The sequence below is a fragment of the Mesoplodon mirus genome (assembly GCF_964341445.2).
Source record: "Mesoplodon mirus genome assembly, contig: SUPER_14_unloc_3, whole genome shotgun sequence".
Lineage (NCBI taxonomy): Eukaryota > Metazoa > Chordata > Mammalia > Artiodactyla > Ziphiidae > Mesoplodon > Mesoplodon mirus.
The window spans coordinates 1,808,377-1,829,106 of record NW_028295758.1 but is presented as its reverse complement, the minus strand read 5'-3'; the positions used below and the strand labels follow the sequence as shown (position 1 = coordinate 1,829,106).

The 20,730-nt window shown below is 44.3% G+C and overlaps 1 protein-coding gene across 1 annotated transcript; it reads right to left on the bottom strand.

Moving 5' to 3' along the window:
- Window positions 1-10,468: 10,468 nt before the first annotated feature.
- LOC309816152 (protein FAM170A-like) lies at window positions 10,469-16,618 on the bottom strand (the record flags this gene model as incomplete). The annotated part of the gene is made up of 2 exons (XM_082646809.1): window positions 10,469-10,511; window positions 15,966-16,618. Coding segments are annotated over 2 exons (696 nt in total), but the record flags the coding sequence as incomplete, so codon positions are not given.
- Window positions 16,619-20,730: the final 4,112 nt, after the last annotated feature.

The window sequence follows — 20,730 nt, the reverse complement described above, 5'->3', positions numbered from 1 at the left end:
CAGATCTCAAGAAATAGTTCAATTGAAGAATTTTAATAACGAACTAATAATTTCATAAGAAGATAGGGCATGTTTCAGCCCACAAAGGGAATATTTTATTGAAAAATACACTCTCTCCATAGTATGTGCTTGTACCCACTGGGGTAATTCTGGGAGTTAGATAATGCTTTGAAGTTAGTTGGGTGGTTTGAAGGTTTCTACCACTCTGTTCCTGAAAAGGTGTTTTTCATCTTTCTTTTTGATAATAATGCTTACAGGCTTTGTAGAGTAGATACAATGATGCAGAATAAACTCAATAGATAGAACAAATAGGTAGCTAAAATACCTCTCAATGGAAGGGGACCAAATGCATTGTGAATAACCAAGTGTTCATTTTATTCCAAGGAGGGGGGTGGGTAAATGACCCTGGTTCTGTGCCAGATGTTGTTTCAAAACTGGAGCTAGTGGCGATGGAGTCTTGCTGTGTCATTTCAGAAAGGACGTGTTGACTACCATTGTCAGTCTATCTGGTGGCAGTCTTTGTCGTCATTCGCCACAGCCGAGAAGGCAGGCGTCTCACACAAAGTTGTTGAGTTGACAGATGTTTCTTGCGTGGAAGCTCCGAGTTAGCTACCTTTGTAGAGTTTCCTATCCAGCTCAAGCTGGGACTACAGGAACCATTCAGCAAATGAACACTGACTCTACCAGCTGTTCCATCTACAGCACACGGAGGCTTTTCAGCTTGTCTGAAGCCTGGTACAATTTGTCTGCACAGGTGCTGCAGGTGGAAAGGTATATTAGACTCTCATTAACGCTGGCATTTCACTAGAGGCATTCAAGCCTCCCAGAGCTGGAAAGGGTTGCACTCTTAAATGTTAGGATTCAAAGGACATTCAGATCTTAAGGAGAGAAGCAGGGACATGTAGGCAATGGCCCTCTTTGTTTATAATGTCTCCTTGGTTTCTGAACTCATTCAGTGTTTTGTCCTCCCCTGCCGCTCTGGATGCTGCTGTGCCAGATTCATTAACTGATTAACCCCCCTTTTCATTTTCATGTGAAATGATTCTAACGTTTAAGTAATGAACCCTGGTCTCACTGGTGTGCTGCTGACCTTGGGCTTGTTTTGAATTTGCTAGCTGGCTGCAGTTTACTCTTCAAGCCTTGCCTAAAGTTATCATTCTGTGATGAGATATGAAGAAAATCGGTTAGAAATGGTCCAAAAGACTGAACCAATACAGGAATGGATGATTTTTTTCACCCAAACAGAGACGGAAGAGAGGGAAGTAGGATAACTGCATCTTGGTGGGACATGGCATGTCTGAAGTGAGTGGGAAAGGGAGACGAATATGGAAATTCTTTAGCCCTTGCAGTAGAGACTGGGGGTAGAGGGATAGCTTTAAGTTCCCTTTAGTTTATTTAAGAAATGATTTTATCCTCACATCTGAATGGTCTGAGTACAAATCCAAGTTAATTACAGTGGAACCCGTTGGACTCCTGATGTTATGGTGGGAGTCCTATACCTGCTTTATGAGTTGGCTGCATAAGATGGGTCTTCGATTCTATTCTGTGTTTCTGTTAGAAAGGATGTTAGGATAGTGACGTATCTTAGGGGTATCAGTGCATTGTGCTGTGATACTCCTTCTTTTCTTTCCTTCTCTCCCCACCTTCTTCCTTCTCCTCAGCACATATAGAAGCCAGAAATGTCCTAACCTCTTTTTACCTTCAATTTTTAAAACATTGACCATGCCCCTGGCTCTGTGCCAGGTAATGTTGATTCATTACCCCATTTAATATCCTCAGCAAGCAGCAGAAGTAAGCATTATCAGCACCATGTTACAGACAGAAAATTGAGGCTCAGAGAGGTAACGACACGAATGTCAGGTCATGTAACTAATAAGTGATAAGGCTGAGATTCAGATCCATATCTCACTACAAAAGCCGCCTTTCCCCCACATGACTGATGTGCATTGACTTTCAATCCGTGTTTTCTTTAAAAAACTTTGGAGAGAGACCAAGTCCTTGACTTGGGTTAGAAAGGAGTTTCATAGACCTGAATCTCAAAATGCTTAAATTACTGAAATAACAAACAGTAAGAAGTCCAGACCTTCTCCACATTTGGAATCGTTGTTCTTCCCATAGTCTTGTGTCTGTTTCATCAAATATGAGTTGATTATGTTTCAATAAAAAAGGCCACTGAAACATAAAGCTGGGTGATTTAAAGTCATCTTTCGAGGCTTGACAGTCAGTGAATGTTTTATTCTCCTCTGTTGCTATGTCACAAGGACAAACGTAGATCTGATTATAAAATGCAATTGTGTTCCTCTCCGTATTCTACACAGAAAGTGTTATTAAGCCGTGGTGACCTTTACTCACAAGAAACGTGGTTGGCGAGTCACAGAAAGTGTGAGCAATTGCTCCCCCATGAAGCCCTGCTCCTGTGAATGGAGAGACGTCTTTTGGTAAAATGTAGCCATCTGGGAGGATTTAGGAAGGTTGAATACTGAGAAGTAAAGTGATGTGGGTCTTATGGATGGTTGTTGTGAAGTAGATCATTTGTCTAAATCCCAAACCCTGAAATGGCTATCTCTATGAAATGGAACATAGCTTTTATGATATGAATATTCAGTGACCTGACATCAATAAAAAGAGGAATAAAAAGAAGAAAAGCACATAGGTCAATTACATTTTTCCCACCTGGAGAGGTCTTTGCCGCTGAAGCTTGGCATGTCTCTGGACGCAGAGCATCCTTCTGGTGTGTGCTTCAGGCATTGTGCGCAGGTGTCTGGTTCCCATTGTGCTGCCAGTGGGCTGGGGGGCCACTTGCTGATGGAGCTCATTGGCAGCTCTTTGTGTATCTTCCTGCTCCCACGAAGCATCATGTCTTTATCTTCTTCCTTCACTGCCTACCTCAGGCACAGCAGGGGGATTGGATCCTCTAACACCACCATGAACTTGAGAGCTTTGCCTCTGCTCTTAAATCTTGCCAAAAGCTTAATTGACACGTTTTCTTGAAAATTCTTTTTTACGTTATAACTCAATCTTTTGGAGCTTTTTCCAGGTTCCTTTGTTGGAGTTTTCTCTTACTTGCTGTGAATTTGCTCTTAGTTCTCAATTCGTGGAAGTATCAAATTTGGTCTGTCTTTTATTCATGGTTAATTTTACGTTATTCATTATCCGTTGATATTGTAACTCCTTGAAGCATATTTAATGGTGGTACACGTCATGCCAAACACGTCTGAGTTTCTCAGATCCATCTGAAGCAGAGAGGATGAAAAAAAAAATCAGCATCTTCACTTTTCCAGAGGAAGGGGGGCCAGACCTTCTAATATTGTAAAATGTGTGAAATCATTGCTGTCTCCAACCGCAAGATTGTTTCAGCATCCATGAGGCAAGTTTATGTGTTTTTGGAATGAGATCCTTTAGTTTCTCTCTGTATTACATTTAGTGTCTGATAAACAATCCCTACTGTCTACACTTTTGTCCTGTTAGTAGTCTAAAGACTTCATTCTCACAAACTGTACCAGTTGACTTTTATCTCCCCTGTTATAATAAGTAGTTTGATGTCTGTTATAAGTAGCCTTGCCAGTAATGTTCGAGAATCATCAGGTTCACTAAAATCCCTTTGGGCTGAAATGTTTTCAGTATTCCTGCTCACCTCATTGTGTTCAACCAGCCCTTCTAAGCTTTCTTTAATGTTTCCATTGATTTCCTTCCTAAGTCACAGTCCCTATGACCAGTCCTGCCATTGCAGGTGCACTCAGAGTTCACCCTGATGGATCACAGCTTCTCATGTCTATCAAATGAAGTGGGATGATATTGTAAAGAAGAAATACGTTAAGTCCGTGTGGCTGGCATCTCATGAAACTCACTTGGCATGTGGGCTAACATGCTTTCATGATTTTATAGTCTTTGTTTTTAAAAAATGTTTGAAAACATTGTGGTAAAATATACATAACATGTAATTTACCATTTTAACCATTTTATAAAAAGGTATACACTTCAGTGGCATTCACACTGTTGTGCAACCATCACTACTGTCCACTTCGAGGACATTTTTCATCTCGTAAGATGGGAACCCGGTACTCATTAAACAATAACTCCTCTTTCCTCCCTTCCCCCAGCCCCTGGCAACTATCATTCTACTTTCTGTCTCTATGAATTTGACTATTCTAGGTATCGTATATAGGTGAGGTAATATACAGTATTTGTCCTTTTGTGACTGGCTTATTTCACTTCACATACTATCTTCAAGGTTCATCCACGTTGTAGCATGTGTCAGAATTTCTTTCCTTTTTAAGGTTGCATAATACTTCACGCTAGGTGTACACCACATTTTCTTTATCCATGCGTGCGTTGATGCACAATTGGGTTGTTTCCTCCTTTGGGCTATTGTGAATACTACTGCTATGAATGTGGTTGGGCAAATATCTTTTCACATCCTTGCTTTCAATTCTTTTGGGTATATATCCAAAAGTGGAATTGTTGGATCAGATAGTAATCCTATTTTTAATTTTTTGAGGAACTGCCATACTACTTTCCACAGTGTTGCACTGTTTTATATTCCCACCAGCAGCGCACAAGAGTTCCGATTTCTCCGCATCTTCACCAATAGTTATTTTCTGTTTTTTGGATAATAACCATTCTGACGAATGGGAAGTGGTGTCTCACTGTGGTTTTGATTTGTATTTCCCTAATATTAGAGATGTAAAGCCATCTCTTCATGCGCTTATTAGATATTTGTATATTTTCTTTGAAGAAATTCCTATTCAAGTCCTTTGCCCATTTTTAAATTGAGTTGTTTGTTTGTTTTGTTGTTGAGTTGTAGGAGTTCTGTTTATATTCTTGATATTAACCCTTTGTCAGACATATAATTTGCAAATATTTTGTTTCATTCCAAGAGCTGCCTTTTCACTTTGTTGATAGTACAAAAGTTGGATGCATAAAAGTTTTAAATTTTGATATAGTCCAATTTACCTATTTTTTTCTTTGGCTGCTTCTGCAGCCTTTGTCTTTTTAGATTCAATCTTTTACAGTGTTTTTATCTTGAAAGAATAATCTTGGTTATTTTACTCTTTCCTCAAGATTCATGTTATAGACCTTTACTTAACCTCACTGCTAAGCATGCTTTTCACTCTCACAGACACTAAAATCTAGCCTGGAGTGTTGCTCCACGCGGAAGGTGAGTGGGCAGGCTGCAAGGGACCTTACATCCCCATGCTTTTACTTAGGCTTTCTCTAGGTTGAAGTTGTGTTATAAACAATAACGTATGATTTGGTTTGTTGGATAGCCTCAGAATTCCACTTTCTTTTCCATCCATGTATTCACTGTTCATTGGTGCTTGTATTTTCTATTTGTGCAGTTACTTTTCTATTAGTGTTATCTGAAAAATTAATGAGTATTCTAGATAGCCTCATCTAGGTCAGGGTTTTTTTAACTTCTTTCTTTAAAGCACTTGAACCCCTTTTCTAACAAAAGCTTAAGTAGAAGCTCAGTACAGTGGGTAAGAGCAGTGGTTACTCAGGAGCAGGGAATGAAGATGTTCAGCTCACTGCTTTCCCTCCTCCAGCCCTTGAACCTTTCCCTTTGAACCTGGATGGAGGCTCTGTGGAGCCGAGTTTGCTCAGGACAGAAAAGCCTGTTGGGCCTCCCTGGTGGCGCAGTGGTTGAGAGTCCGCCTGCCGATGCAGGGGATACGGGTTCGTGCCCCGGTCTGGGAGGATCCCATATGCCGCGGAGCGGCTGGGCCCGTGAGCCATGGCCGCTGGGCCTGCGCGTCCGGAGCCTGTGCTCCGCAACGGGAGAGGCCACAACAGTGAGAGGCCCGCGTACCGCAAAAAGAAAAAAAAAAAAAAAAGAAAAGCCTGTTTATAAGGCAGGAGATGAATTACAGTCATTCACTTCCCACTTCTCCAGTCCTACTTACATGAAAGCAATTCAACTTTTGTATGGTAAGTGTATTTAGGAATCCATGTACTATTCAGCTTAAACTACAGGGTTCTCTCAAACTGGAAATCAAATAAACAAACATCCCCCACCCCCTCAAAAGAACCAGGTTTCTCTGCCTGAAATTGTTGTTCAGAAACCTCCAATCGACTTTACTGACCAAAACGATAACCCACACATGCCAAGGACTTGTAACCATGATACATGATACACTTCTTGGGACACCCCATTATGCATAGTGACCCATTTTATTGATGAGTATTTCACATAGGAAGATTCAAAAACCAGAGGAGAGTCCCCTGGTAAGGAGGCCACCTACTGAGACACAGGAAACTTAATTTTGATCCACAGACATTGTAAGCTAGAAAGGAACTTGGAGATCGGTAGCCCAAGAGGCAGCAAGAGTGGTGTGTTTGGTTTGCACAGAATTTAAAAAATTAGTTGCCAGCATTAAAAAAAAAAAACAGCAGTGTTTATATAAACATTACAAATAAAGATAAAAATCTTGATTTTAGCCTGTCTTGGAAAAATCATAACATGTGACACTAGGCCCATGGTCCTGTATGGCACTGATGAATTACAGGAGGCCTTTAAAAACTCCCAGTGTCGGGCTTCCTTGGTGGCGCAGTGGTTGAGAGTCCGCCTGCTGATGCAGGGGACACGGGTTCGTGCCCCGGTCCGGGAAGATCCCACATGCCATGGAGCGGCTGGGCCCGTGAGCCATGGCCGCTGAGCCTGTGCCTCTGGAGCCTGTGCTCCGCAACGGGAGAGGCCACAACAGCGAGAGGCCCGCGTACCGCAAAAAAAAATTAAAAAAAATAAAATAAAATCCCAGTGTCCAGTCTGCATCCCAGACAAATTAAATGATATTCTCTGTGGTTAGCACTCAGACGTCAGTATATATTTAAAAAATTGTACTAAAAACACATGACAGTGATTATCATCTAAGTCATTTTAAGCATACAGTTTAGTGTTTTAAGTGTATTCACATTGTTGTGCAACAGACTTCTAGAACTTTTTCATCTTGCAGAACTGAAACTCGATACCCATTAAACACTAATTCCCCCACCCTCCTTCTTCCAGCCCTTCCTTGGCAACCACTTTTCTACTTTCTGTTTCTATGATTTTGAGTACTCTACATACTTCATATGAGAGGAATCATACAGTATTTGTCCTTTTGTGACTGGCTTATTTTGCTTAGCATCATGTCCTCAGGATTCATCCATGTTGTAGCATTTGACAGGATTCCCTTCTTTTTTTTTAAGGCTGTATAATATTTCATTGTTTGTATGTCCATTCATCTGTGAAGGAATATTTTGTTTGCTTCCACCTCCTGACTATTGTGAATAATGTTGCAGAGTGTGCAGATTTATTTCTGAGATCCTGCTTTGAATTATTTTGCATATAAACCCAGAAGTGGGATTGCTGGATCATATGGTAATTTTATTTTTAATTTTTTGAGGAACTTCTGTACTATTTTCTCTAGTGGCTGCACCATTTCTCATTCCCAGCAAGAGGGCACAGGGTTCTTACCTCTCCGTGTCCTCTCCAACACTTGTTATTTCTGTTCTTTTGACAGTGGCCATCCCAATGGGTGTGAGATAATGTCTCATTGTGGCCTTGATTTGCATTTCTCTTAAGTTTAGTGATGTTGAGCATCTTTTCATGTGCTTGTTGGCCATTTGTATATCTTCACTGGAGACTTGTCTGTTCAAGTTCTTTGCACTTAAAAAATCAGTTATTTGTGGGTTTTTTTGTTGAGTTGTGGAAGTTCCTCAGATATTTTGGATATTAATCCCACATTAGACATAAGATTTTCAAATATTTTTCCCATTCCAATAGGTTGCCTTGTCATTCTGTTGATTGTTTCCTTACCTGCATGGAAGTTTTAAAATTTGATGTAGTCCTATTTGTCTACTTTTGCATTGTTGTATGTGCTTTTAGTATCGTATCCCAGAAATTATTGCCAAATGTAATGTCCTAAAATTTTTACCCTATGCTTGCTTCTAGGAGTTTTATAGTTTTGGTCCTGTACTTCTTTCTTTCTTTTTTTTTTTTTTTTTTTTTTTTTGCGGTACGCGGGCCTCTCATTGTTGTGGCCTGTCCTGTTGTGGAGCACAGGCTCCGCACGCGCAGGCTCAGCGGCCATGGCTCACGGGCCTAGCCGCTCCGTGGCATGTGGGATCGTCCCGGACCAGGGGAACGAACCCATGTCCCCTGCATCGGCAGGTGGACTCTCAACCACTGCGCCACAGGGAACCCCTGTACTTCGTTCTTTAATTTATTCTTTTGCAAGTAGATATCCAGTTTTCCAATATCATTTGTTTAAGAGATTGTGTTTTCCCCATTGTGTATTTTTGGCACCTTTGTCAAATATCGTTTGGCCATATAAGCAAGGGTTAATTTCTAGGCTCTCTACTCTGTTAAACTGGTCTAAATGTTTTTCTACAAGTACCATACCACTTTGATTGCTGTTGCTTTGTACTGTGTTGTGAAATCAGGAAGTGTGAGGCTTCTAACTTTGTTCTTTTACAAGATTGTTATGGCTACTTGAGGCTCCATAAGAATCATAAGATATTTTTCTGCTACTGGGATTTTGATCGGAATTGCATTCAATTTGTAGATTTCTTTGGGTAGCGTGGCCATTTTAACGATATTCCAATCCTTGAGCATGGGATGTCTTTCCATTTATATACAAATACAATCTTCCTTGATATCTTTAAGCAGTGTGTTGTAGTTTTCAATGTACAAGTTCTTCACCTTCTTGGCTAATTTTATACCTAAGCATTTTCTCCTTCTTGATGCTGCTGTAAGTGAGATTATTTTCTTAATTCTCTTTCAGATGGATCATTGTTAATGTATAAAAATGCAACTGCATTGTGTTTGTTAATTTTGTATTCTGCAACTTTGCTAAAATTATTTCTTGGGTTCAGCAGGTTTGTTTGTGTGTGTGTGTGTGTGTGTGTGTGTGTGTAATCTTTAGGAATTTTTGTGCCTAATATGTCATCTGTAAACAGAGATCATTTTACTTCTTCCTTTCAAATTTGGATGCCTTTTATTTTATTTTTTTGTGTGTCTGATTTCTCTGGCTAGGACATTTAGTACTATGTTGAATAGTAGTGATGAGAGTGGGTATCTTTTCCGTCTTCCTGGTCTTAGAGGAAAAGCTTTAAGTCTTTCACTGCCGAGTATGATGTTAGCTGTTGGTTTTTCATATATGGCTTTTATTATGTTGAAGTACTTTCCTTCTATTAATAGTTCACTGTGTTTTTATCAGGAAAGGGTATTAGACTTTTGTCAAATGTTTTTTCTACATCAGTTGATATAATCACGTGGTTTTGTCTTTCCTTCTGTTAATTTTGCTGTATTACAATGATTGATTTTCATATGTTTCATCATCACTTCATTTCATTTGGGCATGGTGTATAGTATTTTTTTTTTTTTTTTTTTTTTTTTTGCGGTATGTGGGCCTCTCACTGTTGTGGCCTCTCCCTTTGCGGAGCACAGGCTCCGGACGTGCAGGCCCAGCGGCCATGGCTCACGGGCCCAGCGGCTCCGCGGCATGCGGGATGCTCCCGGACCGGGGCACGAACCCGTGTCCCCTGCATCGGCAGGCGGACTCCCAACCACTGCGCCACCAGGGAAGCCCGAGGGCTGTCACTTCTGTTCAGTTACATGAACATGGTGACAGGCAAGCATAAATGCAGAGATGGCATTCCTGTGCTGGTATGGGGGAAAGGAAGAGAGGCCACTGGTCAGGACATTGTTTTGCCTAGGGAGGAAGAAGATCCAGTACTTTGGTAATTTATTTAAGCTTTTGTTTTTTTTTTTTGCGGGATAGAGGAACAAGTAGGGGAGCTCATACTTGAAGCCGAATCCGGCCTCCGTACCCTGACACTGAATTAAATCTCAAGACAGAGTTGTGGGTGAAGTAGAAAAGAATAGCTTTATTGCTTTGCCAGGCAAAGGGGGCTAGAGCAGGCGATTGCCCTCAAAACTCTGTGTCCCTGACCTGGAGAGGGTAGTGAGGAGTTTTATAGTAATCGTTCAAAGAGGAGAGCATGATCAGCTCATGGACATTTCTCTGATTGGTTGGTGGTGAGGTAAGTGGGTGTCAGCATCATCAACCTTACGGTTCCAACTGGTTCTGGGGTCTGTGTGTTTGTGGGTAGCACACCATTAACTTCTCCCACCTAGTGGGGGTTTCAGTATCTGCAAAACAGCTCAAAGATATTGTTATGTGTATCCCTTAAGGGGGAACCAAGACCCTGCCCGAAGGCTGCACTAGTGTTTCTTTTGACTATTCCTCCCTTGCCTCGCATCCCCTCCCTTCTCTAATTAGCAACTGTTTGAACCTGCTCCTTGGAACTCAGGGAAGGTCATGGAGGCTGAATGAAGCCATTTCCTGTAATCAAGAAATGGGGGACACCGATACAGGCTTTGTGCCCAGGAGCCCACAGGGTCCTGCTAGGGATCATACTCAGTGCAAGGAGATGTGGAAAATCCAGAGATAAGGAATCATGGCCTCTTACTTGCCAAGGGCTCCTACTCTATGTTGTGGGGGAAATCAGACGCATTCATTAAGAGTCTGCCCGATTGAAGGATGTGAAAAGAGTTATCACAGAGGTACAACTAACATGCTGGGAAAATGTGTGGTCCATTCTCACTGGGATATCTGGAAGGGCTTCCTGTAGAAAGTGGGATTTTAATTGAACTTAAAAACAATTTGTACTTTGAAAAATTATACTCTTGAAAGAAATGAGTTGAGCAAGCGCCTGTCCTCTGATGGAGGGAGGGAAGTCTGGCCTAGTTGAGTGGAGGCGGGAAGGTGAGTGTTACGCTTAGTCTGGAAAACTCGGCAGGGTCTTCAACCCTACGGGGCTTTGAACGTTCGGTTGACTCTTTTCGGTTTTATTCTTCTCGCATTGGGAAGCCATTTAAGATTTAAGCAGGGGAATAATATTCTTAAAGAAAATAACTATGACCAGGATGAATTGAAGGGAGGGAGAAACGACATACTCATTTATCTACAATTTGGGGAAGAGAGGAAGATTACCTCTAATTCATTAGATGTGCATTGTATCAGCAGGAGGGAAATAAGCAGCATATCTTGATACATAAATCCTCCTCCCATATATGCATTCTTTTTCACCAGGGAGCAAGTATTTGGCAGCCAAGTTATCTTTAAAGTAATAATAAGAAAGCTATTTGGAATAAATGTTTCAGAACCATTTGTTACTTTGCACAGACCTATGAGCAAGTAGGATTGAGCTAAAGCATTTACAGTGGTATGTGGTTCTGCAGGGGCCGCCACCCTATTATATATACTTATATCTTGGCTAAACTCCAGCTGTTGCCACTGCTATTAGTCAAAGAACTGAAGTGTCAACGAGCTAATCAAAATAGCAAAGTGGGAGTCAAGAGTTTTTCCGCCTGTTTCCTAAAGTCTTAGGAAGATTGTTTCCTTTTTATTCCTTATATTCAGAACATAAAAGCCTCGCAGACATCTAATCTTTACTAGGTCAAACATTTCAAAAGGCAGTGGGATTATTTTCCAGTTGCTTTTCAGGTTAAGGCAAGTGTTTTAGGGGCTTCCAAAGCCTCCCTCCTGAATCCATTTATGAAAAAAAAAACAAAAACAAAAAATGAAAGGCATTATTAACCCAACTACATTGTCTTGGTGTAAAAATCCTAACATATAGCATAGTGGGAAAAGGTTCTGAATCATGACCTAAGAGATGTGAGTTCTAGACCCAGTTTTGTGAATGCATAGCTTGGTGGTTTTGTCAAGTCTCCTATTTAACAGGGAGGGATTAGAATTTTTCTGTATGGTTTCTGTACTATTCAGTAGTATTGTTCACAATTACTTTCGCCTAAGGAGTTTAGAAAATGGAGAGACACATGATAATGTTGCAGGAAGAGGGACCTCTTCCAGGGCCCAAGAGTGGGCTCTTGCCTACCACTCAGAAAAGAATTTTCTGAGGAGACACACGTGCTGACAAATCAACAGACTTTATTGGGAAGGGGTGTCCGGGTGCAGAGCAGGAGGGGAAGGGAACCCAGGAGAACTGCTCTGCCATGTGGCTCGCAGTCTCAGGTTTTATGGTGATGGGGTTAGTTTCTGGGTTGTCTTCGGTCAGTCATTCTGACTCAGGATCCTTTCTGGTGGTGCACACATTGCTCAGCTAAGATAGGTTCCAGAGAGAAGGATTCTGGGAGGTTGGTAGGACATATGGACAGGAGTCTCCTCTCTCCTTTTGACCTTTCCCTAATTCTTCCGGTTGGTGGTAGTTGGTTAGTTCCGCGTTCCTTACCAGGACCTCCTGTTTTAAGATAACTCGTGAAAGTGGTTACTGTCGGGCCTGGTCAGGGCAGGCAGTTTTGGGCAGTGGTTTCCCTAAAAATAAGATTGTGGTCAACAATTTTGGGTGGAAGTAATGTGTGTTACTTTTGGGCGAGAACTCACACTGCCAGTGTGAGGCTCCAGAATTCTTTCTCTCTACAAAGATGACTGAGAGAGGTGGCTTTGTCAAGCAGGGGGCAGGAATAAGGAAAACGAAGAGCAGAACTCCTAGGCAGCCCATGATGGGCATGTACAACGAGTGGGAAATGAACCTTTGTTGTTTTAAACCACTGAGATTTGGAGGAATTATTCAAGCTTATTCCTTTTTGTTTGTTTGTTTGTTTGTTTGTTTTGCAATATGCGGGCCTCTCACTGCTGTGAGAGGAAGATAATAACAATGACAAGTAGCAAACCCTCTAAAATGGAGACTATACTCCATTATAGCCAATTAATGGGAGTGGGAAGCTCGGGCTCACTGTCCAGGACATAGAAATAAAAGCTGAGGATGCTCTGAGGCATCTCTTGGATATCTATAAGCCTCCATAATTTCTGCTGAGTAGGGTTGACAGATAAAATATAGGCTCTTCAGTTAAATATGAATGTCAGAAAAACAACGAGTACATTTTTAACGTAAGTATGCCCCAAATAGTACATAGGATCTACTTATACTAAAGGTGATGACTTATTATTCATGTGAAATTCAAGTTTAACTGGGTATCCTGTATTTTAATTTAGTAAAGGTGACAGCCCTACTGATGATCCACAATGAAGGCAGTTCAGGAACGGTACATGCTGGCTCTCGGACAGTCAGAAATGGCATCAGCAGATCCAGGTACAGTATGAAATTCTTTTTGGATGTAGCTCAGAAGCCATGGCCAGCCCTTGACTGCAAGTACTGCCTCGGGTTTCCCTGAGGTGGGGTAAACCGTCCTCTTAATGGCCTTTTGGTAAGTCTGGAAGACCATATCCAAGGGGAGCCCCAAAGTCAGTTTCATCCTCACAACCATGTTTCCAATTCCTGGAATTGGCTGCAGGTGACTCACAAGAGATGAGGAGGTTTGTGAAAATTGGGAGTGTCATAGCTTGAACCCTTTGTAGGTAAAGTTTTGGTGCTCTGAGAGTTTTAACAGGAGCAATGTGAAAGACTCCAGGTCCCCAGGTAGATAGAAACAATCCTGTTTTACTTCTGTGTATGTGACAAGTCTCTAATAGTTCAGAGAGCAAATATCTGCTCTTACAAAGACTGATCCAAGCTTGGATGTTTCTGGTGACAAGGCAAGGTCGTGAGTCTGAAGTTGACCTTTTATGGTTGAGGAGACAATAAGGTGGTCAGAAGGTCAATCATGGAGGAGACGTTGGCTTCATCCAATGTGCAGGCTTGTATATGTGGTTCTATGCAGATTGTGTTTCAAAGGTGGAGCTTGTTTACAAGTATGAACACTCTCTGACGTGCTTTTTGGACCTTGATTACCAGAGTGAGAGCAGTGCCGAGGCTCTAGAAATGCCATGGATATTCTGAGCTGTCAGTGGCATTTCCCCGGTACTGTTCCCTTGGTGCCGCTCCTTGAAATGTCCAAAGGGATTATCATGTGTCTTGTGGCGGGTCCTAGCATTGTGAAAGGAAGCTGCTGCACCTGGCTCAGAGGATTTCGGATGTGGTGGGAGGAGGAGTAGTACTACGACTATAACTTGTATCACAGCATATCGATTCCATCTTGAGAGTGGGGTTGGGGGGTTATGAAGGGGGGCTTTTATTGTACTTTTATACATTGTACCCTTGAAACTAATTCAATTTTTAAAAATTAATTAGTTTATTTGGGGCTGCATTGGGTCTCTGATGCTGCTAGCGGGCGTTCTCTAGTTGCAGTGAGCGGGGGCTCCTCTTGGCTGTGGTGCACGGGCTTCTCATTGCAGTGGCTTCTCTTGTTGCGGAGCATGGGCTCTAGGCACGCAGGCTTCCGTAGTTGTGGCACGTGGGCTCGGTTGATGTGGCACACGGGCTCTAGAGCGCAGGATCAGTAGTTGTGGCACGCGGGCTTAGTTACTCCGTGGCACGTGGGATGTTCCCAGACCAGGGCTCGAACCCATGACCCCTGCATTCGCAGGCATATTCTTAACCACTGCTCCACCAGGGAAGCCCGATAATTCAGTTTTTTATAAAGAGAAGATTCCTAATATTATTCCAAAATTTTAAAAATATGTAGTTGGATAACACTATGAAAAATTAACTGATATATTCTTTTATTATTTCTCTTTGCTCCCTGGATCTTTTTCCCCATCCAGTCAGCTAGGCACTGTGAGTTCACTGCATTAGGAAGGTAAAGACTCAGCAGAAATGAGGGAGAAAAACAGAAAAGTCTCAGCTTTGGAATGTTCACAACGGAGGCCACAGTAGAACAGGTGAGAATTCTGTGAACCAAAAATAAATGTCGTCTCAAATGCAAAAAAGTATTCTCTGCACTGGGAGGCAGGAGAGGGAGGGAGGGAAGGACTGAAGGAGAGAGATCAGTGTGGCCAGGGACATGGAGACTGTGCTTAAGGACGATATGCCCAGGAAGAGAATCAGAATCTGGAGAAGATTCAGCCTGCACGTGATCATTGCCTCCAGTCAGCACCCTCATCTCAGACGTTGGGAAATTCAGAGAGAGAGTGGGAGTACGTCAGGAGGGCCACGCGCATAGTCTGTGTGGCAGGGGTTGTGGCCGTTCCCTATTTGTGAGGAGTCCCCAGCAATTTGCAGGCCTCTTCTGGAAAATGCTGGCGGACGTCTCTAGTGCTTATGTGAAAGCTTGTTCACAAACCTTGAAAGATACAGATGTAGATGACAGATAGATGCATAGATAGAAAAATGTCCTTAAATAAAAGCTCCAGGAAAGGTTTGGAAAATGCCCTTTATTGCATAGGACGCTTCTATTGTCATATGATGTTAGACTGAGTGCCGGTCCCTTCATCCTCCTTCAGACCACGGCATTCTGTCTGCTACTCTCCCGAGGGTCCTTTCTTCTCCCTGGAAGGGATAAAACAAATGAGGTAGAACAGGAAGAGACAAGAAGCACTCCAAGCTCTGCTGGTCAGGGTTACACTCCAGCATTGCCTTAATGCTCAGAGCCACACACACCACAGTGAGCTTGGCTCCAGATCTACTACCACGCAACGAAGGTTCTGGAAGACTTCCATATCTCGGGGAACCTCATTTCCACGTGACTCTCTTTCATATTCCCCTTTGTCACAGAAGGCTAGGTCCAGTGGTCCGGGTGAGATCTCGGCTCAGGCCCAAGGCTCTCAGACCTCAAAGTTCTGGTCCTGCAAGGGCCCCTGTCCTCTCTTGAGACCACTCCTGGCTCTCTCTGCCGAGAAGGAGCTGCTGGCAGTACGTCCTCTAAGAGTTGAGGTCCATCGTGCAGACCCTGAGAAAACTCCTAGGAAAAGGCTCCACCTTCTTGTTTACGTCAACAGAGGTCAATGCCTTTGTTAGTGCTGGGTGTGTCCCATTTGATGCAACTGCAGAGCCATTAGGTAAACCAGCACATGTGTGCGGCCCCTTCCCTTAGACTCCTCTGGGCCCTCGTGACATAGGCTCAGAAGACTGCCAGCCTCAAGCCTTACCTCTTCCAAGGGACGGCCACACCGTCTTCCAGGATCTTCTGTCCCATGAATCTCAGTTGCTGTTTGGAACTCAAAGGAGAGAAAAGACCCTGCCTGCGGGGTCTCTTTGGGCTGGGGCCTTCCCCCGTGGGCTGCTCTCCCTCATTCTCCTTTTCTTCTTGCTTCTCTACCTCCTTCTCCTCCTCCTCCTCCTCCTCCTCCTCCTCCTCCTCGTTCTCCTCCTCCTCCTCCTCGTCCTCTTCCTCAGGGGTGCTCTCGGATTCCACATTGCCCATCCGCTGGGCCATGGTGAGATGAAAGGCACGGCAGCTGAAGCCCTGCAGGACGCCGCCCTTCACGTGCTGCTGGAGGATCCCCAAGGTGGGGAAGACCCGGCAGCAGGCCATGCACCTGAAGCCGGTCTCCATGGTCAGCATCCAGTCCGCTGTCTTGGCGCTGGGTCTCTCCTCGACGGCAGGTGGCCCTGATGGGCTGCCTGGCTCTGCCCTTTCCTCATACTCTTTCTCCTCCCCAGTGGGCTCACTGTCAGACAGGAGGCTTTCGGTGGACACATCAGAAGAAGTGTCCGTGGCTACTGTGCACACATCCTCAGGAAGGGTCAATTCTTCTATCCTCAGCTGCTTTTCAGGCAACTCCAAGGGTTTCTTTGTCTTCCAGGAGACAGCGACACCCTTGTTCACTTGTACCTGCATGTAGTATATTTTCATGCCCCTTTCCTCTTTGTCTGTGTGCAGATTGTTCTTACAGGGTGAAGAGGGTGAGGAGGAGACACAGTGTGATGGGGGAGCGGTCTCTCCTTCCTGATCCTGGGCTAGGGGTGGTCTAGGCTGGGCAGTGTCTCGATGAAATCTCCGGATTCCTGAAAAAGGAAATTAAAATCATAATAACATGCATGGGCCATGCCGGAAGCTGAGGGAGCAGGTGTGGTAGACGAGAGAGGGACATTGGCACGACATAGCAATGTCGTGTGCTTGGTGTCCGTTGGCCGTAGGACGGAGTGGTGTATTTGGTGTCATCTGTGGGCTTTTCATGTGCGTGGGGGGGTATACTGGAGCGGTGTCTGTATACAGGGGTGTGGAGTATGGTGGTGAGGGCTGTAGTATGTGAGGGATGCGGCTGGATGCGTGTACGATGAGGAGTGTGAGTTTGGGAATATCGGTGGTGCATTCCTTGTGGAATGGGGCTGTGGTGCAGGAGAGTACTGTGGAGCACGTGCTTGGGGTTGATGTGCACTGAGAAGGGCTGTGCCTGGAGGGCGCGTGTATGTGTGAGCTGTGTGCACCTGAGCTGGATGGTCCTGCTCTCAGGCTGGAGGTGTATGATGCAGAACTCTGTCCTTCTCTGGAAGCAAAGGCAAAGACAAAGCCTACATTTTCCTCTGAAGATGCTTAATCTGGTCCCTCTTCCCTCCACCTCAAGCCCAGACCTTTCCGGCCCCTGCTCCTTGACTTCCCCACCATGGTAGTAGCAGTATTCACACACACACCCCCAGACTCAGCTGGCATCCACGCCCTCGGAACAGCTCAGCCATCCTGCCCAGGCTCCTCCACAGAGCCCTCATCACCTCTGATGACCCTGGATTTCCTCTCAGCCTCCCTGGGATCTGTGTGCCTCCTGCTTCACAGCCAAGCACCCCGTCACCTGAGGAGCCCCACGCCCTTACCAGCGTAGCTGAGCTTGCGCAGAGTAGAAGTACAGAAGAAGTATTTAGAGGCAGAGGAGACCTCCACTGCCCCTGGGCTGCAGCCTTGGGCCACCACAGTGGATCCAAGCCGAGGGGGATCCTCTTGTGACTTCGAGATTCCTGAGGGAGGAATGAAAGGCTCAGGGTGGGTTCATCAGTCCTCTGTCCACAAATATTTACTGAGTGTGTGACACGTGTCAGGTGCAGTGAATACACACAGTTGAGAGTGTGGTTCCCAGTGGATCCTCCAGGATTTAATTCCAATCAATACTTATTCTCTCACTGTCTAGTTGGTAATGTAGGCCTCGGTGGTGACTGTGAGTGTGTGGGAAGAGTGAGTGATGTGTATCAGTTAAGTCTGTGGTAAGTGTGGGGTTGGCATGGGGAGCACAGTGCAGACGTGTCTATCTGTGTCTGTGGCCTTTGTGTGCATGGTTTCTGTTCACAAGTCAGGAATTCTGGGACATGTAACGTTTCCTCATTACATGGTGTGGCTTGTATTTATGGTGTGTGTTCATTCATTCATTCACCAAGATTCAGTAAGCAGCTACTCCTGTGTATCCGGCACTCTTCCATTGTTGTAGTCTTTGGTAATGCTGCACATTCTAGTAGGGGAAGACACACACTAAACAAAACTACAATAAATATATAATACATCAGCTGGTGGTAAGTATATAAGGGTTGCCAGACTTAGCGAACAAGAATACAAGGCACCCAGTTAAATTTCAGTTTCAGATAAACCCAGAATAATCTTTTAGTGTAAGTATTCCCATGCAGTATGTGGCCTGACTTAGTTTTAGTGTAAGTATAGCCCATACAATATGTGGGACATACGGATACTGAAAAATTACTTGTTGTTTATCTGGAATTCAAATTGAACTGGATAGCCCATATTTTCTCTGGCAATCCTGACATGGGTTACTGAGACTGTGGTTTACTGTGGTTTGTACAAAGCGGGTCTGGCATTACTCAAGAATGTGTTATAAGTGTGGTGTGTATGACACGTGACTGGTTCTTATAGAGGTATTTAGAGATGGCTGAAGTTAGTTGTGTTTGTGCAAGAGTTGAGGAGATACATGTATATACTGTGTGTGTGTGCGTGTGTGTGTGTGTCCTATATATATAGTGTGTGTGTCTATATACATATCTCATCTCCAGCGTTTGGTGTTGGAGGAGAGGATTGTGATACAGGTGGGTTGTATGAGAACGTAGTATAGGAGGGATGCGTGTATATACCTCCATGTGCTGTGTGTGGTTTACTAAGGAAGTTATATGTGGGGTGTGTGATATTTTTGCTGCATCAGAGTGTACATGGGTGTATGAGTTACTGTCTCATAAAACACCCCTAACAAGAATTCTGTATACACTCTTACGTACACCGAGTGTCAGCCAGGTCCAGGCAGGGTGACAAGAACTTTACCACGCAGACTTTATATCTGGTAAGCTCTCTACCCCCATTCATCTCGCTCTTCTCTGCACTACCACACACACACACACACACACACACACACACACACACACACACACACAGGAACATAGGGCAAAATATTCTGAATGGTCAGGGGCAGTCATTGCCTTCCCCAGCCTGTCCCAGCCACTGCCTGGAAATCTGCCTGCTGTCTAGAGCTCCATTCCCAGGGCCCATCCTACAGTCTCCAGGGCCCTGGGCCTGGTAGGAGCTACTGGGCTCTAATCTGGGGCAGAGGCCTCTAGCTGGAGCTCTGGGGTGACCACCCCTCTCCCAGGGCAAGCTACTCGCCTCCATTTAATGCACGCAGGCACCACGTGGCCCGTGGCTCTCAGAGCTCCCCGCAGGACCCTGAAGCCATTTCTCACCCCCGCTCACGCGGTCTCAGTTTCTGGAAAACCCTTCCCTTCCCTTGATCTCCTTTGGGAAATTCTTCCTGTTGAAGGAATAAAACCTCCTTGCTTTCAATATGACACCATCCCTAGACAAACAATCTTCTTTCAAAGTGCATTCCACTTGTCAAGATATTTTTCAACAGGGCCTTCAACTCATGGGGCTTCTCTTTCCACTTTGGTAAAAGAGGCCAAGCAACTCATGGGTCTCTCTCAGCATCCTTGCATCCTTCACATCCCCCACCTCATGACCCCTAGGAAAGATCCAAGAGCATAAGAGAGAAATCGGGGACTGAGAAAAGCTGCACCTCTAGGTCTGTGCAAGCAGGATGCAGCCTGCTGTGAGTCCGACAAAGCTCCAGGCCCGGCTGCCCCAGGAGAGAGTCCTCAGACCAGCGGAGCTGACCTCCCATCTCCCAGGGGGCATCTGGCCGTTCTGTGCCGTCTCACACCACAGGGACCCTCCGGATAGATACGGCAGCATCAGTGAGACAAGGTCTCTCGCTCCCTGCTTCACAGGTGACACGTTCTCAGTCCCCCGCTTCCTAGAGAAGCTTCAGTTTGGCAGAAACCCATGTGCCCCAGACAAGTTGCCCCCCACATACCTCCTCCGTTCTCGGCAGTTTCCTGGGACTCTTCATTTTCCAGATGTTTCCTCTTTTGTCGCCGTTCCATCGTACCAACTAGAAGTCTCCCTTAGAAGATGCCTCAAGAGATGTCCAACTCCTCCTCTTCCCTACAGGTTGGCCCTTCTTGGCTCTTGGGCAATCCGTTGAAATGATTCAATACAAACAAAAATAGTCAAGTCTCCTAAATGGCTGAAAAACTTGTACCACTTGGTGAACCAGCAGTAGTGCCTAGTGCTCACCAGGGCTGTTATGTTTGCAAGGTTGCCAGGCTCACAGTGGAATTCTGTGACCTCAGTGATGACATCAGAGCATTCGGTGGACCTAGGTTGAGCACAGTGTCTGCAATAGCACAGGCCCCATTTTCAAGAACAATTCCTTTTTCCCAGCCGAAGCTTTCCCGTGAAAGGGAAAGGTTCCTACCATATCTATTATAAATTGTATCATACCATGTCTATTATAAAATTCACATTTTGATTGGAGATCTTTTAATGTCTTTTCTAGAGAGATTTAATATGAATGTTTTAAATGGTCTCCAGTTTCCCTGTGGATTATTGACATTTTAAACTCTGCACTTCAATTTTCCCTCAATACGTGTAATTTTGTCACGGCTATTTCTGTACTTAAAGATGAGGAACTATATAGTTGATTTCTTCATTTTTTCCCCATCTCTTTCCAAGGTACTGCA